This window comes from Macrotis lagotis, chromosome 1, assembly GCF_037893015.1.
Source record: "Macrotis lagotis isolate mMagLag1 chromosome 1, bilby.v1.9.chrom.fasta, whole genome shotgun sequence".
Lineage (NCBI taxonomy): Eukaryota > Metazoa > Chordata > Mammalia > Peramelemorphia > Peramelidae > Macrotis > Macrotis lagotis.
The window spans coordinates 547017365-547043490 of NC_133658.1; the positions used below are offsets into that span (position 1 = coordinate 547017365).

The following is a 26126-nucleotide window of genomic DNA, read 5'->3' on the forward strand; positions in this document are numbered from 1 at the left end:
TAGAGGTACTGATCAATAAAATTATATTTTGGTTGTTTACTGTGGGCACAGTATCTGGCACAATTTAAATGCTATGAGGTGTTCAGAGTGTTTCCTGCTTGGAAAGAGTTTCTATGCTCAAATGGTGGGAAATAAAAATATGCAAATAAAAGGATAAATTGAAAGCATCTAATACCAAATTAATGGTACATAGACTACAAGTGACCCATAAAAGTTTAGAGAAGAGTTATTGACTAAGAAAAGTTAAGTTGAAATTGTACTGGGAAGGGCATCTAGCAAATTTTTGAAGTGGCAATAAGCAAAGCATATTCTAAGGACTTAATAGAATAGTTTGGCTAAAGTACAGAGTACCTTTTGGGAAGTAATGGGAAATAGGGCTGGAAAATTCAGTTGTATCCAGATGCTATAAGGCCTCCAATATCAGAGTAAGACATTTGAAATTTTTTTTAGTTTTTTTTTTTTTTTGCAAGGCAAATGGGGTCAACAGCTAGGTAATTAAGTGTCTGAGATGGGATTTGAACTCAGGTACTCCTGACTCCAGGGCCAGTGCTCTATCCACTGAGTCACCTAGCCGCCCCAACATTTGATCTTTTAAAATCACGACATAGAACTGGAAGGGACCTTCATCTTGAACTAAGGTTATTGTGGCATAATACAAAGAATGAATTTTGAGTAAAAGGACCTTCCAGTTCTAACTTGGATTCTTAAAATCCACATCACTATACAGAAGTTATTTAATCTTTCTGAATCCGATTTTTCTTATCTTTAAAATTATTTGATTTCTCAACTGTAAAATGTGAAGAATAATGCATATTTCTCCAGGTCGTTGTGAGGATTAAATGACATTTGTGAAGTTCTTACAGGGTTGGGCACAATAGGAAACAAATACTTGTTTTCTCCCTCCTTTTCCTTTCTTTTGCTCCCTCTCTCCCTGGGTTCTTTCAGCTCAGCTAGCATTTTTTAAGTGCCTACTAACAGCACGTGTCTTGTGCTGCTGCCCAAGTGCTCGGGATACGAATTTTTTTAAATGATCAATAAACATTTCACTTGGGAGAAAATATTTGTATACATAAAAATACAGAACACATGGATTAATTTGGGGTTGAGCTATCAGATGACGGGAAATGAATTTGGAAAATCTGATGGGAGATGCGGGTGCAGCGAGTCTCGGGAAATAGGGATTGCAAGTGAGCAGCACTAGCGTCCCAGGGACGGGAAAATAAACCTGGTGCCGCGCTGGGAATGTACGAGGCAACAGGCCCTGCCCTCAAGCAGCCTAGGAATGTGACAGCAGTCTCAGAGGAAGGCAGGAACCAGTTCATCGCCTTTAAGCCCCGCGGCTTCAAACAGAGGACGCTTATATTTCATCGCGGCAGCAACGGGGAGCCACTGGAATGAAGGAGGGCTTTGATGGAAAGCGAAGTCCTCCGGAAGATGGGCGGAAGCAGGGCGGGCTGCCCCGGAACCAATAGACGCGCTGTGGCAGCGGCGCAGGCGTGGCCGTCTCACCGGGGGACTCTCAGTTCCCTCCCGGGGCATCGAGCTAAACTATCCCGCTCCGTATGAGGTACAAGGGCCAATGGGATTGGATCAACGAGATTAAAAAAATAACCCTCCCTGTGATTGGCTATGCGGCTGGCCAATGGTAGGTGGAGACCGGTCTTGGCCTTCCTTCCGCGATATTAGAGGAGATGGCGTCACACTGCAGCTTCCGGCAGGGAGGTTGGCTAGGCCGTTTCCTTCCTCCTGGAGACCGCGGCCGGCCGCCATTCGGTTCGCTCTCTATGGTGGCCGGGGCGGGGCCGCGGTCGTGACGTCCTCGGCGCGGTGGCGGGGGAGGAAGCCGCGGGGAAAATGGCGGACGGGAAAGCGGGAGAGGAGAAGCCGGAGAAGCCGCAGCGAGCAGGAAGCGCCGGAGGTGAAAACAAACCCAGCGTCGCGGGCCGCGGGGGCCGCTCTGGGCCTTCCTCCGAGCTCCTCGGGTGGGGGGTGAGGCGGGGGGGAAGGCAGGAGGCCGAGGCGTGGGGGGCGGGGGCGGGAGACGAGGCGGCCGGGCCGGACGGGCTTCTGCCCCGGGGGCGCCGCAGCCCGGCCCCGGGTCCCACCCTCGAGGAGGCGATGAGGGGTGGGGGCGGGGCGGGCCGCTCCCCCGGGGCCGCAGTGCGGGGCCGGCCCTCCTTGGGTGAGGGGCCTTCCGAGTGGATGCGGCCCCGCAGCCGGTGTCCCACCGAAGCCATCCGCTGCTTGGTCGCCCCTGAAGCAGTCAGGTCCCCCCGCAACACCCCCTCCTCCCTCGTAATTGTTGTGGTCCTGGGAAAGGTGGAGGGAGGGAGGCTGTGATCTCCGCACCAAAGTGATGGATTGTCTAGTAGCCGCACGTTCTCAGGGTCAGGATCTTGTGGCCTTCCCTTGGACCAGCTTCCTTTCCTTTCCCTTTTGGCTGTCGCTAGGAGGCAGAATGCCAGAGTTTTAGGCGCACAAATGGTCTGGTGTGACCTATGCCGTGTTCTGTTACGTTGTGGAATAAATAAAACTCAGATTAATGGTAGCTTTGTTGCCTTTCTTCCTGTCATTCTGATGGGTTTTTAATGCTTTGTAGGAGGGGAAAAGATACGTTACATAATAATTAGGCCATCCCCTTTCCCCCTTCCAAACCCTAATACAAGTAGACCCCCAAACTTGTCTATCTTTTTTTAATGGTCCAATTTATAATATTTTCACCCGCGGAAAATGTTTTAGAGAGCCCAAGAATGAGTGACATGAGGAGCGAAGTGCCCTTTTAATGTTCAGTGTGAATTATCTATTCAAAATTATTCCCTTCTAAAGAAAAATGACTGAAATATCCAATTACTTTTATATCCAGAGGTCCAGATTGGATAGGAAGAAATATTGTACTTTATTTGATTCTTTTATGTTTTTTATTTTGACATCACATGCTTTTCAATTCAAAATTAAGCATAGTAAACTTTAAATTTTAATATTGCCTCAAGGCAATACTTAAGGAGTACCACCTTAAAATACTACAACATTAACACTTAAAACCACCTAGAAAACTTAACAAACAGGTGGCCCCAATTGAGAATAATTTAGTCATTTTTGATGGAAGCCCACAAAAGATAAGAAGTCCAAGGAAGCTAATATGATAGCTACAGTTTCTTTTTAAATTACCTAGCTGTGTGGCCTTGGGCAAACCACTTAACCCCATTGCCTTGCAAAAAAACAAGGCAGATAATTCCTAGTGTGCAATTTTGCCACTATGATTTCAGAAAAAAATAGTGATCGGCCAAGTAGTAGTGTGCTGATTCAATGAGAAATTTATTATAACTGTCAAAATGTGAATGCAACAGAAAATTACTGATGTCAGAGTTGTAACAATATGATGTGAAGTAGTTTGTATCAAATGTGATATTATTAGCCATAACAGAAGTGCCTCATTATTTATAAACCAGGTTTATCTTGTCAGGTTATATTAAAAATATACAAGGAGAGTGAAATGCTTTTTAAAAAACCCAACTACTTGTAGACCCTTAAACTTTAGTGTTGAACTTGGAGTGAACAAAAAGTTCCAATCCCTAAGCCAGACATTTAACTTGTTTATAATCTTATCCCCTTTGTATATAGCGTAAAGATAAATAATCTCTCATGTGTATGCGTGTGTGTGTGTGTGTGTGTGTGTGTGGTGTGAGACTTAATTTCCAGAACCTTAGTCTCCTCACCTATAAAATTAGGTTTACCTACCTCACAGGGTGGTTATGAGGAAAGCAGCTTAACAGAGTTTTCAAATATATTTTCTAAATGACCTATTAACAATTGTCTTTTTTCATTTATTTCCCTATTTAGCTCCCTCTTCAAATGTGTGCTTCAAGGGTCTTGTGAACTTCCCCCCCAATTAATTAGAGAAACAAAAAGTTCAGTGAATTTATTCATCTAACTTGATTTCAAATCGATTAATCCGAATATATAAGTGCTGGACATTTTTGTAGCAGAGAAAACAATATAGAAAAATAACTGGATACACTAAAATATTTCTTAGTGTCTGTTATGCAAGTTGAAATAGGTTTACAGCCATAGTATTGATCTCAGGGTAATAAACTATAAAGTTGATTCTCATGGATTTTTTATTGGGACTTCCTCAAATTGGATTAGAGTCAAGGCTAGACAGCTTGATTTTTTTTTTCTGCCTTGGAACATTGAGAAAGCAGAGGAGGAGAAATAGATGAGGGCAAGATTTTGGTAAGAATTTTGTTATAGGGGCAGCTAGGCAGCACAGTGGATAGAGCTCTGGCCCTGGAGTCAGGAGGACCTGAGTTCAAATTTAGCCTCAGGCACTTAATAATTACCTAGCTCTTTGACCTTGGGCAAGTCACTTCCCCCCCCCCCACTGTGTTGCCAAAAAAAAAATTTTGTCATAGCAGAACTTTAAAACTAGGGAAGCAAACAGAAATCTTACCAGGGGAAAAAAAATGCGTTGGTATCTTAAATCACAGGCTTAGCCAGTTGTGGTCTGCTAAATGAGTTTTAAGGACTTTCTGTTACCAAATTGAAAACAGGCTCCAAAAAATTACTTAGAACCTCCCTATTTAGCATCCTTTTCAAAAAGGCATCTCTGTGCTTCAGGGTTTTGTGTAGTTTTCCCTAGTTATTAGGGAAAGAAAAATTTCCATGAATGTAAGAGTCATCTGTTTGTTTTCAGATTGATTAAACATTTTATATGAGCTCTTAAGGGATACAAATGAATTCCTTTAAGAAAACTTCAATCAAAAACTGATCTTAACATCTTTTTTGTGCTTTTAAAGAAATTTACTTTTATAAATAAATGTTTTTAAATAGGAAAACTGTGAGAATAATTATACACTTTTTTGTATGCTATGACTAAATATATGCAATGCCCATTTTTAGAATTTACAGTATGGTTACCACAGTTTGCAGTTATTCTCCGGCACCTATAGAGAAGCATAAAAATTACATTAAACATATGTAGACTTAATAGTTCTTTGTAAGGAGGCAGCATACTTCAGTGAGCAAAAATGTGGGATTTGGATTTGAGCCCCTTGGTTTAAATTCTGACTTTACTGTTTGATCTCTGGCAGGTCACTTAACCTTTCTAGATCTTGGATTCCTCATCTGTAAAATGAAGAGGTTGGACTAAATGATATCTAAGGTCCCTTCCAGCTTTAAATTTGTGGGTCTGTTAAGGTTACTTATTTGGGATATGGAGTATAGAGTTAGAAGGTACTATTTTAAATATATTTGTTAATTGTTTTGAATAATTAGATCATGAAGCTATTTAAAGCTTGAGTTATTTAGGATATCATTTTTCTCATATGAACTGATAATATATAATACAAAACAGTAGAAATTTATCAGCAAGTAGAATTTCCCAGACCAGATTTATCTAGAGGGCACAGTGGATAGAGCACCAGCTCTGGAGTCAGGAGGCCCTGAGTTCAAATGTGACCTCAGACACTTAATAATTAGCTAGCTGTGTGACCCTGGGCAAGTCATTTAACCCCATTGCCTTGCAGAACCAAAAGAAAGAAAGAAATTTACCTAACAACCAACACAGTGATAAGTAGGTTGGGCTGCCAGACCGTTTGATTTCAGTTTCTTATTTTGTTTTCTTTTCCATATCTTGTATTTTGGGGAACCTATTCCAAGTAAAATCATTAAACAGGGAAAATCATTTGGAAGTGTTAAAACACTTCAAAACATCCTTTCAAAAGGATGAAATCCACCTGTACAAATTAGATAATCAATTCCCTTAGTGTGGACCTCATCCTCCATGGAGAAGGTTTTACCATATGATCATCATCAATTAGTTCCCACTTTTATATACTTCCTTCTCTTTCCATAATTAGGGATCTGATTGTGGCTTAGAAGTCTCCATACCTGGTGTCGTGAAAAGTGCATCCTGGTTGTGAAGTATCAGCAGAAGACTTAACTTTTAGAAGCCCAAGGGCAAATTATTGCTCTCAAATAGAATTGGTATATATTAGTCATTATTTTCAGAGTAGACTTGAGAAATAGATGATATTTTGGCTTGCTTTTTTAAATTGATGGAAAGGATAAAATTTAGTTTTACATAATGTGTTGTTTGAGAGGAACTTTTCTGACTTCTGTTTGGGTTTTGTTCTATAGAGGATTGGTCTAACCAGATTTTTTTCCAAGAATGCAACTAGGTACTTAAGCTACAGGTCAGACACAGAGGGGTTGTCACCCTTTTCCATATATAACTTTTGTCATTGCTGTCCCCAATGCCTAGCTTGGTGGATGCCGGGCTTTGAATCCTGCTTTTGACACCTACTTAAAGATGTACTTTGTAGATACACTATATAACACTAGCTGACACATCATGTTATAAGATCTGTTCAGTTATGGTTGTAATCTGCTTGGATGACAATGGAGTTTCCCATACCAAGCAAATCTCAGATATCCTGTATTGCTGTACCCTTTAATTTTTTTCCCTGAATTATTTCTGATATAATATCTCAAATTTCTTGTGCCCCGGAAAGATAAGGATTGGGAACAGAGATAGGAAGAAGGGAATAATGTGAGAAAATCAATAGGTATTGTCTTTAGATCTTAGATTAGAGATTCTTGAACTTTTTGATCCCTCTGGCATTCTGGTGAAGTCTGACTGCATTTATGTTCTTAGGAAGCCAAACATTTAGATACAGTTATAAAAATATTTAGAAAACAAATTACTGGATTGCAGATAGAACCTTTGCCTTGTCTTAGGACACGGCCTGCCTCTTTTTATGTTGTTTGTTCTAGTGTTTTCTATTTCATTATATAAACTGAAAATAAGTCTCATTTGAGTTTAGATGGCCATGTTCCTATATAATTCACCTATATAATATATACAAAATTCATCATAATAATATAAAAGTTTCTCCTGTTATTTCACTCCCAAATTATCTTCTTTGTAGTTATATGAGTTTGTCAGACAGTTTAGTTGTAAATTAAAACTTATATGGACAGCTATATAATAGAATTGATCACAAATACTTGAAAATCCTAAAAGTACTTAGGAAGACATGTAAAAATGGTATTTTCATAAATTCTTTTTGCATTTCCCATTGTCTGAAAATTCTAAATTGGGAAGCTAGCATAGATTTTATTATTTTTAAACATTGTATTTTGGGCAACCTTTCACTCCTCAGTAGTTTATAATATTTTAAGGAGTAATTGTCACTTGCCATCAGATATAAAAACTCTTTTCACCTAATTCCTTAACTTCTTCCCCCAATACAAAATTAAATCTTAGTTAATCCCATTCTTGGTAGCACTGGATCATTGTTCTCATTGCTTCCTGTGACCAGAGGGAATTTACAGTAGTAACTTGAAGATGGTCTTTCCATTATTTTCCCAAACAAGCTTGAACATTCTGTTCAAGTACTTATTAATCCACAGAACAACAATAACAAAAAAAATTCCCATTTCAGGATCCTGAAGCATAGATTTCTAACAATTACATTTGCTATTTTTTTATTTTTTTCATTTTTTCTTGATTTTTGTTCTTTCAGTTTTTCCTATTATTTGTGCCTGCTCCTGAAGCTTGTTTTCTTTCTCCCATACATTAACCTACATATCCATTAGTAGCAGTGTGCATGCTTGTTATCTAGAACAGAATAGTGGCTGAAAGAAAATGTTTTTAAATCTTGAATTAGTTTCCAACTTAGACACCCAATATATTCCTTAACATATTGCTTATAATTATATATATATATATATATATATATATATATATATATATATATATATAACTGTTGCTTATTTGATGTATGCTTATGGAATATAAATTAGTTTTTTAGTTTGATAATTGAATTTTCCCCCGTCTTAAATTTAATACTAAATATTTAGAAAGGCAAAATTTAGATGTTCAGTGTATTAAAAAACTAAATGAAAATTACTTGTAGATTATCAGCTATTTGATCTTATCCACAATATTTCCCTTTATTAAAATAGATAATTGAGAATGTGACTGCACTATGAGAATGGGAAACAACTATATTCACACAAATGATTCTCTGTTTAATTGCTTTCTGTGTAATTTCAAATAATGAAATTCTGGTACAATCAAAATTCTAGGGCAAATTTTATTTATTAAAGATATTAGATATATATTTCTCAGTAAATTCAGTTCCAAACTAGTGCTGAATGATCCCTTCTTTGGTAGATATTTTTGTAATTGTGAAATCTAGAAAACATTACCAGAAATTGCTAGTCAGATTTATTCTCCTTATCTTCAAGATTGCCCTTAAATATAAGCAGTTAATTGCTATCAAATCAGATAATATAGAGGAGTTTTTACTACTTGGGTATTTGTTTTAAGCAGACTGTTACCTTTTACCCTCCTTCTTCCCCATACACACACATGTAGAACTTTTGGTTTTGTGTAGTAGAACATTTAGTCAAAATGTATTCATTTTTTGGAAAATATGTTTGTAATTTTAAATTACCCTGATTTTATGCTATTTAATTCAAAGGAGCCTCTTCTACTGTCACACAGTCTCTTTTCCCTCTGTATGTTGGGAGAGACTATTGGGTCAGTAGTGTGCAGCTAACAGAGGTACCTTCCTTATAACAATGCTTTATGAGGTTGCTGCTCCCATCACTCTGCTCAGTAAAATTAGCTCATCTTGGTAAGTTGTTTCGACTTCACCAGGACCTGAAGAAGAGGCAGAAAAACCTGTGAAAACTAAGACTGTTTCTTCCAGTAATGGAGGGGAAAATTCGAGTCGCAGCGCAGAGAAGCGATCAGCTGAAGAAGAAGCCGAAGACTTCTCATCCAAGCCTGTGCCCGCAAAGATAGCCAAGTTTGGGTTTGCCATAGGCAGTCAGACGGCAAAGAAAGCACCAGTCATATCCATCAAACTTGGAGCAAGTGTGAGTCATTATTTTGAACCTGGGGGTATTCATAGGGGATGGGTGGAATCTGGGAGGGAATCAGAAAATTGTTTGAGAATCTTAGAGAAAATATGAACATTAGGGGCAGCTAGGTGGCACAGTGGATAGAGCACCGGCCCTGGAGTCAGGAGTACCTGAGTTCAAATCCGGCCTCAGACACTTAGTAATTACTTGGCTGTGTGGCCTTGGGCAAGCCACTTAACCCCATTGCCTTGGAAAAACTTTAAAAAAAAAAAGGACATTAAAATAAAGATTTTAAAAGACATTTTGTCTAGCGTGTAACCTATAGTTTTATTTATTTTTTTTGTTTGTTTTTTCAAGGCAATGGGGTTAAGTGGCTTGCCCAAGGCCACCAGCCAGGTAATTATTAAGTGTCTGAGGCCGGATTTGAACTCAGGTACTCCTGACTCCAGGGCCGGTGCTCTATCCACTGCGCCACCTAGCCGCCCCAACCTATAGTTTTATATGGTTATGTGTACCTCCATGTGAGTATGGAAATTTTGATTCATATTATTTCGGAAAGGTTAGTGGAAAAACCTAGGGACAACTGTATTATAGAATGATAAGACATGAAAACTTAAAATTTAAATTAAACAGCTTTAGAAAATATCTTCAGAAAGGAGAAAAGTGTCTCTTTAATTCTTTTGGATCTGTGTCAGCACCCTAGGTCTGTCATTTTGTTGTGCTTCTAGAGAGATTGATATCATCACTGCAAAGGCATATGGATATAGAATATTGAAGATATGAAGAAACTATGGGGAAATGTGTTCCCATGGGGAAGAATGCTCAAGGCAGAACAGAAAAGCACCTTCAACTAGTGTCACTTGTCCCAGGATGTTCCAATCACTATTTGATCATTATGCCCCATTAATCAATGCTCTACCAGCATTGAACTATCTTCTGTTCATTGGCAATTCTTTACCACCTCCCTTTGATCCTTTGTCTTGACTCACTAGTAATTCTTTCTATTGGCCATGAATGTTCACTTGGTAGGAGAACATAGCTTCAAGTTCTGGTTTTGTGTCTGTGGTCTGAATTTCCCTTTGTGTACAGAAGTAATAAAAATGACTTGTTTTAAGCCAGGAAAAGAAGAGTACTGATTTCTTCAGTAATTCTGGGACTGTGGGTTAAATGGAACATTTCTGAATTTAGTAACTCTGGCTAGGAAATATTTCTCCCACCAATATCCCTAGACCTCATAGGAAAATTCTTTCTGACAATTTTGTCACATTAAATTTAAATCACCATTCTTGTCTTTCAATACCTTTTTAGATCTCATTTCTCTCATAGCTTAGATATTTTTCCAGTTTCATTTTGTTTACACATACTATAACATGTCAACTATCTTCAATCAATTCATCTAATTGTGTTTTCATCTAACCTGTATCTTTATTGGCTGTAGGAATTTGTGAAAATTTATGAGATATTTGGTGAAACTCAGATATTCTCTCTGTGTAGTTTTCCAATTATATCCTGGTCTTGTAACTGGCAAAAAAAAAAGGAAATGTGATTGTTCTGGCATGGTTTGTTTTTAATTAGCATGGGCTAGATTATATTAACCATCAGTTCCTTTCTTCTTACTCAAAAATTATCCATTTAATACTTTGCTCCAGAATTTTTCCATCTATTAAGTTAATTTATTTTAACTTATTTTGCTGACATGCCATCTTCAAGATCTTTGCTTGAACTTATTTCAGAAAGTTAAGTGTTTTTATTATCTCTCACTTACTTGAATTTCAGTTCTCTCATAACTCCCCCCCATTATTATGAAGTCTCTTCATGTTGAAAAGACATAAAATAGGATCTGAATGCTCTGTTTTCTCTTGACCATCTGTTATCAATTCCTTTCATCCTAAATAGCCTAGGCTGTGCTTGTTCTTTTCCTGAATGTAACATAAAAACAAAAAATCCTTTCATTTATAACTAGCCTCAATTAATTCCCTACTTTAGCCTTCATGATATGGTTCTAAACCATTCTATTTTTAAAATTACTGGGTTTTAATCTTTTTTTTTCTTTTGGTCTTTAATCAGATAGTAACTCTTCTATCTTTTCTGTTCATATGACTCCCTGGTTTGGTTCTCTGGAGCAAATGGAAAGAGTTCTTGGATTTGGAGCATTCCCTGAGTTCAACTACTTGACCTGGGGCAAATCACTTGTTTTATTATTTGGACTTTAGTTTCCTCATTCATAGAATGGAAAAAATTTGACTAAATTATCTCTCAAGTCTCTTAGCTTCAAGTCTGCAATATTCAGCCATCACAATTTTGTCATAATTTCATATTTACAATATCCAGTTCCTCTTAAATTTTTTTTGTTTATACTCATACCTTTTCTTTTCTTTGGACTTCTAAAATCTACTCTCATAATTTTCAGCATACTAGAAAAATATTAATGCCAAAATCATTGAATTATGTTAAGGCTTCAGATTTGTTACTTGGCTTTAACTAGCACATGAAAAACCAGGTTCTCTATTATCTTTATTTGGAATTTTAACAAAAGGAATGTTGAACTTCTAAAATCCTATTTAAACATGTACTTTTAGATAAATAATTTTAAGCTCGTTAGAAGCTCAATAAATAAATGGAATATTTTGCCAATAAGGGATAAGTATTAACTTAATGTTAGGTGACATGGCATTAAGGTAAATTGTCTAAAATTACTCCACTATTGATGCTATTTAGTTATAGCTGTCATCTGGCAACACTTATTTTCTGAAGTTAATTTGAAAAAAAGCAGTGTTTTAACTACCAGGTGCACATGCTCTTCTAGATTATCATTTAAAAATGGTTCCTCTAAAGCAGAAATGAGGAACATACTTTGATCTGAGGTTCCATGGCAGTTACAAGCCAGACTTGAATTTCAATAAATCTAGGAGCTTTTTAGGAGTGAATTAAATATTTAACTAAATATATTAAGAAAATGATGTTATAAATCTCCAGATGACCTTTGGCAGAAAAAAAGCTTTCCCATCCCTGATCTAAAAACTTACTTAGGTTTCTTTCCAACTATTTTCAGTAATCTTGATAGGTGATGATACTTTTTGAAAAAAATTCCATATTAGACATAATCATTACTACAACAAGCGGTCTTTTTGTTAGATGAATTTTAAGGGCAGGATTTATTTTATAGTATATAAATAGGCAATTTAAATGATTTGTTTACCATTCCTCCCTTAATTTGACATTGGTGTATTAAAATGCTATTCAACCTACTAATTATTAAAACTTATACTAGGAAATAAGTAGTTGGTAATGGGCTCTGTGTCAGATTTCACTGTATTGTATGGATTGATTGATTTGTTGATCAGGAATCCAAATAATAATGGTTGGTACTATTTTAAAAGATCTTAATTTTTATAAGCTACATAAAAGCATTCAGTAAATATTTATTCAGTCCCTGATATACATGTGGTAATAGACTGCCCTTGAAAACATTTTCTCTGTAAGATTAAATATATGGGACTCTGATGAATAAAAGATATTTTAGGGGTTAATATATAAATATCCATGTTGATTTAAAAACTATTACTAATCCAGTCTATGACATCTAATAGTAATACTATATTCTAAGGAAACATCAAGGACCTAAAAGTTGAGATTTGTCCAAAATACTCTCTTATTTACTGCTAAAGGTATTTTGAAAACAAAACAAAAACATCTTTTTTTTTCTTTCAGTACAAAAAAGTGACTGTTCCTCTTTGAGTTGCATGCATATTATATATATCATATATATAAATAATTTGTTTATATGTTCATCTATTTTGTTGTATTTTTTTAGAAACCTAAAGAAACTGTTCCAACTCTTGCCCCTAAAACCCTTTCAGTAGCAGCAGTTTTCAATGAAGATGATGATGTAAGTCAATGACTGATTCTGTTTCTTACTATTAAATTATTTAAATTTAGCAATCATATTAAAGAACTTTTGAACTTCAAGGGGACTAAAACTCTGACTTCACACAAAAAAATTGGGTGATGGGGTAGAAAATAGCAAGGTAATATATATTTAGTATGTCAGTAATAGGTGCCTATAATGTACCATTAACACTTTGTGTATTAGAGGTACATTTAAAAAAATAAAAACCATCCCTTACCCTTGAGTGGGAGAGGGACTGGGGAGACAGAATGGGAAGAAAATGTCATGTTCCTAGATAAATGCATTTCGTTATTTAAAAAAAAAATTACACTGATAGCAGAGAGATACTAACTACTTGGAGAATCAGGAAAGCCCTCTTGAAGGAAGTGGCCCTTGAGTTGAGCCTTTAAAGTGAACTGAGGTATTAAAGAGGAGGAAAATCATTTCAGGTGTAGTGTATACCCTCTGTGCAAAAGGTACAGAAGCTTTTTAATATTAATGGTATGGATAGGTGTCCCTAAAATTCTGAACTTTTCTGGTGGTATCTGTAAGGATTGTGGGAGAAAGGGGATGGGTGGGTGATTTGAAATGGGGAGTTCTATTTCCCTTAAGCTTGAGTGTTCAAAGAATAGGTAACTGATGAGGGGGTTAAAGTAAAGGTTGAATGACTGCTTATCAAGATTGCAGGGGGAATATTCGTGGTCCACACTGAAGTTGACTGAAATGAAAACTGATCATTTCCATGACCCAAATTTCAAGATTAAGAGTTTGGGGACTAACTCTTAGGGCTCTGTTTTCTATTGTCCATGAAGTTAGTTTCAGATGAAGATGAACTGGCACCTGAAAAATAAAACAAGCATTTTTATTTGTGTAGCTTATTTTACATAGACACACACATACATATGTACTACACACACACATACACACATGCTATCAGATTTACCCAGCACTTTGTGTAAATGTAATCTCATTTGATTTTCACAACCTTATGTTAGAGGTACTATTCACTGTCTAGTAAAACATCAGTAAACATCTGAGAATTTTCAAACCCTTTTAACTTTGGATCTTATTTGAATGGATGAATGAAAACACATAAGTGTTTTTGATGTGAGTAGGGTTGATATGATATCATATGGTTGATAAAATCATGTAAAGTTTTGATCTTGAACCATTTGGCAGTTCAAAAGACTTTGGTATTGAGATCTTCCCCTTTGTTGGAACTTCAATAGTTTGAAAGGAGAAGGGAGTACTTTTGCAGTGTTGGCCAAAGCACTGGATTCCACCTTTCTCTTGGTGGGGCTAGGCTGAAGGCCAGGTGGGGGGGGTAGAGGAAAAATTGGAAGAAACTAGTCATTCTAGGTGTTTTAGCAGTAGAGCCTTCTTGGAATTAAGATCTTTGTTTGCCTCATAAAATGAATACTGTTCTTTTATCTGATAATCTTTACTTTCGGTTAAGGACAGTTAATTATTCCTAAAATTGTTTTGATAGTTTCTTTTCCTCCTTTCATGTATGAGTTATACTGTAATTAACAATAACAAAAAAAAATAAATTTCCAAAGCATTTATAATTTTATATAAATTCAAGTCTTTAGAAAGATATTAATTACTAAATAGATTTTTTAAGTTTCCATTTTAAAAACATTAGAACTTATTTGTAGTCATCCATAATTTTTTATAAAGGAAATATTTGTAATTTTGCACCAATATGTCATCTGTGATATTTTTTTCCATAGAGTGAACCAGAGGAAATGCCTCCAGAAGCAAAGATGCGGATGAAGAATATTGGAAGGTATTTCAGTTTTTTGCATATTTTAAACTATTAGCTAATCATGGTCAATAAAACTTGTAAAAGAGCTGAAGTTATTGAAGATTATTATTAGATTCTAATATCTCTTTGGGCAAAGTTATATTGGAAAGATTTACCTCTACTGCTTTGTTTTATTCTAGGAATTGAGAGATTATCATAATTTATTTTAAGATAAAGGGAAATTGGGGTAGCTAGGTAGCATAGTGGACAGAGCACTGGCCTTGGAGTTAGGAGAATCTGAGTTCAAATTCAATCTCAGACACACACTTAATACTTAGTTGCGTGACCTTAGGTGAGTCACTTAACCCCATTGCCTTTGTAAATTGGAGAAAAAAAGATAAAGGAAAATCATAAGGTACCATGTTGGTTTAAAATATATATATATATAGATAGATAGATAGATAGATAGATATATTCTTAATTTTACATTTATAACAGTTTATGAGCAGAAAATTATTGTGATGAATATTTCACTGTATGCCTTCATGGTATTTTTTCTTTTAGAGATGATTCATTTAAGGGGGTGGAGAGAATACATCATTTCTTAGATTTGCTTAGGTCAAGGTGGCATATTAAATGTGTCATATTTCGAAACCCTAAAATATGAGATAATTAGAATTATGAGGAGACTTAGTGGATAGAATATTGGTTTGGAATCTCTGAACTCCAATCCAAGATTTCATCCTAGCTGTTTGGCCATAGGCAAGCCACTCACCTCTTAATTTTTTCTCATCTGTAAAATGGGAATACTATTTATTTTATAAGATGGTAAAGAAAACATGAGAAATCTCTTTAGTTTTGTCAACTGTTATCACAAGCTTATCACACTAATCTTTTATTGCCCCCTCACTCTTTGACTCAGTTTTCATAGTAGAATAAAAATTATCCAGATCTTGTGTATGTCCACAGTGATTACACATGTAAAACATTCAGATATTCAGGTTCACAACTAGAATGTATTTTAGGCCATATTTTAACTAGTGTCTTCCTAACTGATACTTGGTGTTGTTTTGAATTTTGAACTTTGAAATCTTGATGCACTTTAGAAGGGAGATTGAGGGGGAATTAAAGGGTGAAATTTTCATACCTTCCTCTCTATTATAGTGCTATCTGAAGGTCTTGAAACTGTTGATAAATGCTTTCTTTTCCGTTCTTAAAAATAGGGATACACCAACATCAGCTGGACCAAATTCCTTCAATAAAGGAAAGCATGGATTTTCTGATAACCAGAAGCTGTGGGAACGAAATATAAAATCTCACCTTGGAAATGTCCATGACCAAGATGATGACTAAATGATGTGTTTCAAGATTGGGGTATGGGGTGGGTGTGATGTTAAAAGAACAGTTTCCTTTTTCTTTTTTTTTTTTTAAGAAAAAAAGAATGGTATAAGACTATCTTTGGAGCCACTTTTAAAAAAAATTGAGTGGTGTACTAATAAATGAAAGTTTGAAATTAGAAGTAATTTATGTTTTATATACAGATTTCAAGACATTTGCTAATTTTGTAGTTTCATGTGATTAGTTTCAAAAGGTTCAGATAATAAAGAGGTCAGAAATGGTACCTTTTTAAGAATTGCTTATTTTTTTAGTCACAACTATTAGCACATTAAGGAGGAAGCAAAAGTTTTCTGTCTCTTTGACTGTTCAAATTAAAAACAACTACTTAACTCCATCTTTACCTAAACTATCTGGCTCCCAAGAACAGCCTTATAGAGAAGAAATGTTGTACTTGGAGGGAAGTATTACTGGAACATTGATTTGAAAATAATTTAGACAAAATAGAAATATGACAGCTTTTTTTTTCTGATGGATTTTTTTTTAGTCATGAACTAGGCATTGATAACAGCAGCTACAGAAGCTAACAAGAAAAACCTATAATTACTCTTGAAATTTTATGTGAAGTGTTTAATATATGATGTGGCCTGATTCATACCTTAACAGGATTTGTCCTAACTTCATTGGTTTTCAAAGGACAAGCAATTCACTGTGCAAGTATTTTAAATGTGTTTCTCTGAGTTAACGGTATTAACAAGCTCCTGTAAGCATTTCCACCAGAACTTGAGGTAAATATAAGGAAGCTGTTTCTTTTAAAAAGTAAGACACCACCAAAAAATGTGATTAAAATATGTACATTGTTCAAATACATTTGGCTTTTTTAATTTTAAAAGAAATGACACACCAAAAATTCATTAACATTGTATAAAGATGGTAAAGATGCACTTTTTGTATTTGTCAGAACATTTAAATTACTGATTTAGTGAAAAATTAATCTGAATTTAAGCAACGTTAATTTCCTCATTATTAGACTAGTATATAAAATACACTCATTTATGAGCCAATTTCTTTATAGATCACTGGCCCATTTCAGGTACTGAAAATATAAGAGTGCATCTTTAAAATTATTTTATGAAAGATTTGACCACTTATACTTTGAGTCTGTAAGTTCTGAGAGGTTTCTTTTGTATTTTTGTATTGTATATGTAATCTTAAATTTCTTTGAAATATGATGCCGTTGGAACACCTGTTCTAGTATCTTTAAAAGCTTTGTCATAAACAAATGTATAATGTTTTCTTGAAAATTCCTTCAATGTTGAATTTGAAGGCAGCTTTAGACTATTCTATTGGTGGTAACTGCCAGTTAAACTCTTAGAATAGGTAATCGTTCCAGAGGAGCTGCCTTTTTCTGTATATTCCTAATACTTTTGTCCAGTTGCATTTATATTTAGAATAAGCCCCACATAAAACAATGAAAATGTACATAGAATTATTAGTTCTTTCTTATTCGACTTAACTGTATCAAAATTCGTAAATTTATCTTTAGACACTCTAGACAGACTTTCCGTTTTTTTCCATTTTATTGTTATGTTTAAAGTAAGAATTCTTCCTCTTCTGAATGTTTTCTTGACCCAAATGAAATGATCGCCTAAGGTCAAGTCAGGAGAGAGCAATGACTGAGATGAATGTCTTTACTAAAATACCAATAAATTTGTGAAACTCAGTAATCCAGTATGTTCTAGTCTCCTTAACTGTTGCCATCTTCCATAAAGAAGTGAAATAAAATTACTGATTCCTACTTACTGAGGGACAAGTTATAAAAGAACAGATGAGATTTTTAAATTACTCTACTACAAGTCATTCATCATGTAATGTATTCACTGAAAATTGTAATACATGGTTGTTAACATGTCTCCTTGTCAGAATGTTTGCTCTTTGAAGAAAGGGTCTATTTTTTCCTTTCTTTTGTGTCTTAGTGCTTAGCACAGCATGTGGCTGGCACATAGTATTTAATTAATAGTTATTGACTGAGTGACTGTTAATACTTCATGGGTCAACCAAGTTGGCCTAAAATTTAAATGATCAAGCTAAAACTTGACCTCATATGGATTATGGAAAGTGCTTTATTTATAGACCTTAAAAGCAAAATATAATTGTCAACTGCTAATATTATTTGAAAATAGGAACTCAACACATATTTTGTACTACTTTTGGTGCTGGGAAAGCAAAGAAATATGACAGAGTACTCTCAGAGACCTTAAAATATAACAATTATAAAACATATTCAACTCATAATAATGCAGGAAGTAGAAAGGAGAAAGTCCCTCTGCGTAAAGTGGTCTGAAATTTTTGAAGAAGGAAAGGTCATCCTTAAGGAAGAACTGCAAGGCAAAAAGGCAAAATACAAGAGATCACTCTGGAGTTGGGTCTTTGTGAAAAAAAGCTGGAAAGAGATTCCAGGACTGGTCCATTTTATATGGCATGCTTCTCAAATTGGGTTAATGGAGAAGTGTCTGGAAAACATTCTTATTGTGAACCTAATTGTCACAATTTCCTCATCTGTAAAGGGATAATGGCATCTGTCTCTAAGAGTTGTGAGGATCACATGAAATACTTGTGAAGCACATTGTAAATGTTAGCATATTATTTGTAAGTACATGGAAAGGGAAGAAGAATTTTCATAGAGCCTTTTTGCTAGGCTCTCATTTGATCCTTAAAGCAACCCCAGGAGGTTGGTTTATTCCTATTTCAGAATTGAAGCAGACACAGGTTACATGACCTTCTCAAGGTGACATAGCTAGTATCTGAGACTGAGATTTGAACTTGCATCTTCCTGACTTTAAGTTCAGTACCATATTCACTGTGCTGCTTAGCTGCTTCTACAACTTAAGGAGAAATGTTTGGAGGATGAGAAAATCAAAACTTAAGCATTCTTTAACCAAGGAGAAGTCATACAAGAGGCCTTCCTTTTCCCATCCATCTCTTACTCCAGGAAGAGGACTATAGCCTGGACAAATCTTTTTGTTTATCTTGCTTCCTATATACCTTATCCTTACCCTTTTTTGAATAGTGCATAAAAATACCAACTCGAGATAAGCTACCAATACTACTGTAAAGGAATATAACAATCTACACTATGATTCCACTCAAAATCTCTGTGATTTAGTTTAAGATTACCTAGGAGTTTACCTATCTGACATCTCTCCACTCTCTCATACCCCAATTTTATTAGCTCTTCTTCATCCTTACTCTTGTGTCCTCCCTTCCATTATGCCCTATGAATATTAATGAATTTCCTTTCCTATTAGACTTCTTCCTCTCATACCTCATTTTAAAATCCCTGAAGTCTGACTATTCTCAGAAGACTGACACAGTGGAGCTGGGGGAGGAATAGCAATGTTACTTCTCACTACTGATTTAAGCTGAGGCCTCCCTCTTCTGTTTCAATAATCAACTTGATATTTAGGGCTTACTTTATTCAAGTACTCTGTCCTTTTGCTAATAGGCAGTTGAAAGCATTCTCTGCTTCATCAAGGAGTTTTAGAACTTGGATCACTATCCTCTACTATGTAACATTTTTATTTTTTTATTATGAACTTAAACATCAGATAAAATGAACTTCTCCACATGCAGAGCAAAGATTGTACATGAGATTGCAAATATTAAGTTTAGATTTTCCTTTTAAAATATATAAATGAAGTATGCTATTTTGAAAACTCAATTGGGTTTCCTTCTGAACTGTGTTTGCTTCTGTGCATTTTAAAAAGTTTCATTAACCTTTTCTTTTTTGACAATACTATTAGCTTGTCTCTTCCAGTCATTCCATGAAAAAGAAGGGGAAAAGCAACAAACACATGTAGTCCAATTCACATATTGACCATGTTCAAAAATGGATATCAGTCTGTACCTTAAGACTTTCTTACTAGCCCCTCCCCTCAGGGGATGGGGCTGGTCAACATTTAACACTCACTATGTGCCAGCCATTTGTGTTAACATATCATGTGCTTTTTACAGCCATATCATTTGTCAGGAGATAGTAGTATGCCAGCATCCATTTTCTGGATTATTGATTAAATCAAATTATTGATCTGGTTATTGATCAAATTCTTAAGTGTTCAAAGTTGTTTTTCTTTATAAAGTAACTAATTATGAAGCTCTGGTTCTCAATTCACTCATCAGTTCATACAAGACTTTGTTCTTTCTGAATCCATCTTTTAAAATACAATGTTTCCATAAGTCACATTATGTTTTGTTCAGCCATCCCCAGACTGATGTACATCTTCTCTATTTCCAGTTCTTTAGTACAACAAATTAAGCTCCAGTTAATATTTTTTGTAAATAGACATCTTTTCCATCTTTTTTGATCTCTGAGGTAACTTAAGACCTAGGAATGGTATTACAATTTAAAAGAGTTGTTTATCCATTTTAGGTATGGTTCTAAACTGCTTTCCAGAAAGGCTGATACAATGTATACTACTGATACAGTGCACTACTGGGTCTGTCTTCCTACAATCAAACATTTGTCTTTTTATTTTTTTAGACTGATAGGTGTGAGGTGTAACTTGGTAGTTTTTTAATTTGCTTTTCCCAATTAATGATTTAAAGAGTTTTCATATGGGTATATTAAGGAATGACTCTTGTTTTTATATAGAAATTTATATAATGTTTGTAAGTTTTGTAAAATGTTTTACATTATTACATTTAACTTTGCTCCTTATGTATCTAGGATCTCATGAGTAATATTGGTCTATAATTCTCTTTCTCCGCTTTCTCTGTTCATGACTTAAATAGCAAGATCATATTTGTATCATAGAAGGAGTTGATAGTATCCTAGTTTTTGAAAACATTGATTTGTTTTTTTGAATACTTGATTGAATTAATTTGTAAAACCATTTTGGTTATGGGCTTTTTTTTGAGTTCATATTTTTTATGATGTTGGATTATTTAAGTTATTTCTTGTTCTGTTAATGTGGGCCATTTTTTAAACATTTAATCTCATCCATTTTTGGCAAGTAATTTGGCAAAATAATTTCTAATTTCTTTTATTTTTTTACTAATTTGTAGTGAATTTTTCTTTTTTTCATTGCTTTTCTTTTTTAAAAAATCAAGTTAGGGGCCACAGTGGATAGAGTACCAACCCTGGAGTCAAGAGAACCTGAGTTCAAATGTGACTTCAGACAATAATTACCTGTTTGACCTTGCAACAATTCACTTAATCATCCCATTGCCTTGCAAAAACTAAAAAAAAAAAATCAACTTAGCTAACTTTTATTTTTAGTACTTTAAAAAACAGCTCCCAATTTTAAAATGATTTTTTGTTTGTTTTATTTATTCCTTTTATTCTCAGAATTTTTATTTTTGTGTTTAGTTAGGGTTTTTTGACGTGATACTTTTTTGTTACATTATTGTCACATTATTCCTGTTCCTTCTGTCTTTTGTTGATGGTCTTCAGCAATATACATTTTCCTTTAAATACTACTTTTATTATGTTTTCTCCTTGTCGTTTTGCTTATTGTATTATCAGTTGTTTCTATGATTTGTTTTTTGAATCACTGATTCTTAGAATTCTTTCATATCAAACATCTAATCCTTTCTTCAAAGGCCTTTTAGTGAATATTATTTTTATTGCATTTTGATCACTAAGGGATATGTTTAATATTTATGCTTTGCTACATTTGTTTGTAAGATGTTTATTTCCGAATATGTAATCAGTGTTTTTAAAGGTGTTCTGGGGAGCTAAGAAATATTTTACTCTTTTAACTTTCAATCAAGTATTCACCAAAGATCTGTTTTAGCTAATTTGTAAGTTCAGGTCCTAAACTACTTTATCATTTTTACTAGATTTGTGTTAATGAAAGTGGTACATTCGGTTCTCCAATTATTATAGTTTTACTTTACAACTATAACAATTTATCATTGTTGTTTTATTCTTTTCTGTAAATTGATTAAATTTTCCTTTAAATATTTAGATGGCTTTGTTATTCAGTGCCTATTTCAAGGATTAATGTTCATTGTCTATAGTGCCTTTAAGAACAATGTAATTTCCTTCTTCAATCATTCCTGTTTCTACTTTTACCTTGTCTGAGAACATGCTTTTTCTACCCCTGCTTTCTTAAGTTTAACTGAAACATTAATAAATTTTGATCTAGCCCCTTATTTACTCATGTATGAATCTTGGTATTTCAAATGTATTTTTAGTAAATATCAGCTGTTAGATTCTGCTTTTTTGATTTATTCTCCTATCCTCTTCCATTTTATGAATGTTAGTCCCATTCACATTCATGGTTATAATTCTTAATTTTATTTCCCTCCATCCTATCCTCATACCTTCTCTTCAAGGAGTACAATACTTGGCAATCTGATTCTTGTCAACTTCACTTACCTTACTGTGTTTTTGATTAATCCATCTCTCTTTCTTCCCTACCTCTTAACCCTCCTCTCCTCTACCTATTACTCCTTGTTTTGTTGAGTTTAATGTTTTTCTCTTCTGCACTCCTTGAGTGTGTGTCGGGAGGGGTGTATTTTGTTTGGATGATAAAAAACCACTTCCTCTAAATTTATAGTCTTTTTTTATTCACATTAATCTTTTCTTCCCTCTTCTCCAGTGTATTTCTTTTCCCTTCCCTTTTCTGTCTTCACTTTAGATATGAAAAAGATCATATATCTGTCTGTCTGTATGTATATATTCATATATATTTGCCCCCAGGCCTTCTTGCCTTATTTATGATGCTTAAAGACATTAGGACTTTTAGAGGACATTTGTTTCTTCCTCCTTTATTAGAATATATAGTTCTCCCCATCATATGAGTCCTTTCCTATTGCTTCAGTGAATTTACTCTTTTTGGAATTTTCTTGACTCCTGTGATTGCTTTTCAAAGATTCTTTTCAGTTTATTCTTTTCATTGAAAAATGTTGAGAAATGCTCTATTAGACTGAAGGTTCATTCTCTTCTTCTCCACCCCTACCCTTTTAGGATTATATCGGTTTTGTCAGGTAATTTATTCTTAATTTTGAGCTTTTATCTTTTACCTTTTGTAATATAGTATTTATTTTGTGCTCTCTTATCCTTATAGCTACTGTTTAGTCCTGAATGTTGTTCCTTGCTATTTTTTCTGGCTACTTGTGATATTATTTTTTTAACCTAGGAGCTTAAATTTTTGCCAGTGGCATGACAAGGTTTTCATTTTGGGATTTTAGAGTAGAATCCAGTGGATTCTACTTTACTTTCTTCCCTACTTCTAATAGGTTTGATCACTTTTCATTTATGGTTTATTGGAGTGTAGTAGTGAGACTTCATTTTTTTCTTGACCTGTTTTATAAGTTAGCTGTTTTTGATAGACAAATTTGATTCTGTTCCTACATTTACGGTTTGATCCATTCTAATTTTCAAGGAATCAGTTATTTGCGTAAGGTTTTTTTCACCTCCCTTACTAAATTCATTCTCTTTTCACTTCTAGAGTGCTCAAGTCATTTTTCCAATCATTTCCAATCTTTTATTTCATTTCTACCAGTAATTCTAATCCTATTTAGATATGTGCAAGCCATATCTTTATTGAGGCTCTGCCAGTAGTGTTCTGGATTTACTTTCTTCTTTCCTAGTGTCGAAGATGTCCTTTGATCCATAAAATATTTGTCATTGATATCTTCTGTTTAAGTAAATATTGGAAATATAATTTGTAAATGTGTATTTATAAATATATGCACATATAAATATATTAAGATCCCCCTGCCAATTACATATAAACAAAAATTATTTTTTTTTTAGGTTTTTGCAAGGCAAATGGGGTTAAGTGGCTTGCCCAAGGCCACGCAGCTGGGTAATTATTAAGTGTCTGAGACCGGATTTGAACCCAGGTACTCCTGACTCCCAAGGCCGGTGCTTTATCTACTATGCCACCTAGCTGCCCCTAAACAAAAATTTTAACATTTGTGTTTTAAGATTTTTGGATTCTAAGTTCTCTCCATCCTTGAGAAGCAAAGTTCTCTCCATCCTTGAGAAGCAAACAATTTAGTATGGATTATTTATGTAGTCATGAAAAACATTTCTATATTAGCCATGTTGCCAAAGAAAAACTGACCAAAAAACGCCAAGAGTAATAAATTTTTAAAATGTGCTTCAATCTGCATTCAGATACAGCAATTTTTTTCTCTGGAGGTAAATAGCATTTTTTTTCTTATCCTTGCTGAGGCACTTTTAAGTTTCTGGAATTCAAAGGCCTCCAAGAGCCTCACTTGCTTTGGCCCAGCTCTTCTGGCTTTAGTTCTCTTCAGGTTCCTGAGTGTGTCTTTTTGCCAACTATATGGCAAAGTGACCTGTAGTTTCTGTTTCTTTTTTTTTTTTTATTTTTAGTTTCTCTATTTCTTAATTGTTATTTGATCTGCTATTTATTTTGCATTTTTGGAATCATATGTTGTGGGAATTGGGCTGTATGCCTACTCTTATACTTTTGGGAACTCAATGTTACATGAGAAAAATCCCCTAGCTTTCTTTCCATTCCATCAGTTTTATAGAGTTTTTAGGCTGGTGAGCCACATTCAGGGATGGCCATATCCTTGATCTCATCATTACCGAGAAGTGTTTCCTCTACGTTTTATAACACTAAAATTCCTCAATTTGCCCATAGCCTATATTTAAATCTCTATACCTCATACTTCCCTAAACCTATTTTCCATCTTACCAGAATTTTCAGTTACTTCCCCTCTTCTGTAGAAATTCAAGTCTATAGTTCATCCTTACGGCCTTACACTGTTCTCTTCCCCTAGATCCCTGTCCTCATTGTCCTATCTTTGCTCATTCCTTTTAAACCCCCAACTCTGAAATATTCTCAGTCCTGCGCCCTCCCCTTTTCTCTTGTCCATGGATAGGTGAATGATCAGACATTTTTGCTGACTGACCCCATTACCAGATTTATTATCTAATTTAACTAGGGAACTGCACGACTGATTAATTCTGAATTGGGAGGGGTCAGGATACTAACTGATCTTGTAGCATGCTGAGGTTCTGATGTGTATGATTGATGAAGGATCATCAATCCCTGAAGACTTGAAATCGATTCATTTCGAAATACAGAGAAGTTAAACAAATTATTTCCTAAAATTAACCCTATAGAATTAAAGCACAACTGAAGACCTAAATAAGGATCTTGTGCAGAAAAATTACCCAGTTTGAAACTGGTAAGTGAATGGGCTTCAACTAAGACTGATTACTAGAAAAGAAAACTTTAGCATCTTTGAAGGAAGACACAGGTTAAAACCTAACCTGAGAAAAGGAAGCGTCTATAGGCTAAAGAAAAATACCAAGTACAAAGGAGAATTACTTAATTTGATTTGATCTACAGATACCTTGAATTCAACTCTTTAAGCTGCAACAATAAAAAATGTGTAAATCAATTAAAAATAATTTTTATGGTACTGATGACTAAAACCTAGAAAAAAATAGATTTTATATAATAAACAACCAATGTGGAATATAGTTAAGGAAAAATATCTTCAAAATCATTGAAATTCCTGAAATCCATGACCCCCCCCCAAAAAAAAACCAAAAAAGAATCTAGATACTCATTTCAAGAAATGAAAGAAAACTACTCAAACCTATCAGGAAAAGGCATCCAACAATAGTTGGAAATATGGAATAAAAGGATAAATTAATGATAAGTAAAGCAAACTCTTAAGTTTGGAAAGGCAATGAAGAGATTAAAAGGGTTTTTTTTTTTTAAGAATTTTTTAAAAAGAATAGCATAGGGGGGAAATCAACTCTCATAACCATGAATGTGAATAGAATGAACTTCCCCATAAAATGGAAGTTAGAAAAATGGATTAGAAACCAAAATTGAACAAACAATTGGGAGTACAAATCAGAATTTCAGACAAAGGAACAAGGCAGCTAAAAAATAATTTTGTTAAAGACAAATGAATTGGTTTCAATACTTTCTAAGCATCAGCAGCTATGCATCAGAAATAAAGGAAAAAATTAAATGAATAACATGGAAAAATATTCAGTAAACCTTTAAGAATGAGAATCCTGTTTCGCCAATAATCTTTATAAAAACCTTGTTAAAAAAATACCCTTAAAGATCCAAATAGAATTTTAGTAAAATTAAGTATGATAATGCTATGACAATTATTAAATGGAAATGAGAATATACGTAGTTTTCAGCAGTCTTGGTACCTTTAAAAATGTCTTCGAATAAGAAACATCACAAAAATGAAGAAAAGTAGAAATAAAATAGGCACAATTTCCTGACATGCTATAAAATTATCATATAAAGAGCTGAAAAATAT

At 34.6% G+C, this 26126-nt stretch overlaps 1 protein-coding gene across 3 annotated transcripts; it reads left to right on the forward strand.

Annotated features, from left to right (window-relative positions):
* Window positions 1-1627: 1627 nt before the first annotated feature.
* Window positions 1628-17572, forward strand: PCNP (PEST proteolytic signal containing nuclear protein). 3 transcript variants are annotated; one of them, XM_074214383.1, is made up of 5 exons: window positions 1760-1918; window positions 8669-8889; window positions 12689-12763; window positions 14497-14552; window positions 15734-17572. In XM_074214383.1, exons 1-5 carry the CDS (start codon window positions 1855-1857, stop codon window positions 15861-15863), a joined length of 546 nt encoding a protein of 181 aa, XP_074070484.1. In that variant the 5' UTR covers window positions 1760-1854; the 3' UTR covers window positions 15864-17572. The 3 variants fall into 3 exon arrangements, with proteins under 3 accessions (XP_074070485.1, XP_074070484.1, XP_074070486.1); XM_074214385.1 differs by lacking the exon at window positions 1760-1918 and adding an exon at window positions 7830-8645 and having other exon boundaries at window positions 8721-8889; XM_074214384.1 differs by lacking the exon at window positions 8669-8889 and having other exon boundaries at window positions 1628-1918.
* The last annotated feature ends 8554 nt before the right edge of the window (window positions 17573-26126 follow it).

Coding starts and splice junctions, on each gene's coding strand:
- PCNP (XM_074214383.1), top strand. CDS start 1,855: ATGGCGGACGGGAAAGCGGGAGAGGAGAAGCCGGAGAAGCCGCAGCGA. Junction 8,890..12,688: donor CCATCAAACTTGGAGCAAGT/GTGAGTCATTAT, acceptor GTATTTTTTTAG/AAACCTAAAGAAACTGTTCC. Junction 14,553..15,733: donor CGGATGAAGAATATTGGAAG/GTATTTCAGTTT, acceptor TCTTAAAAATAG/GGATACACCAACATCAGCTG.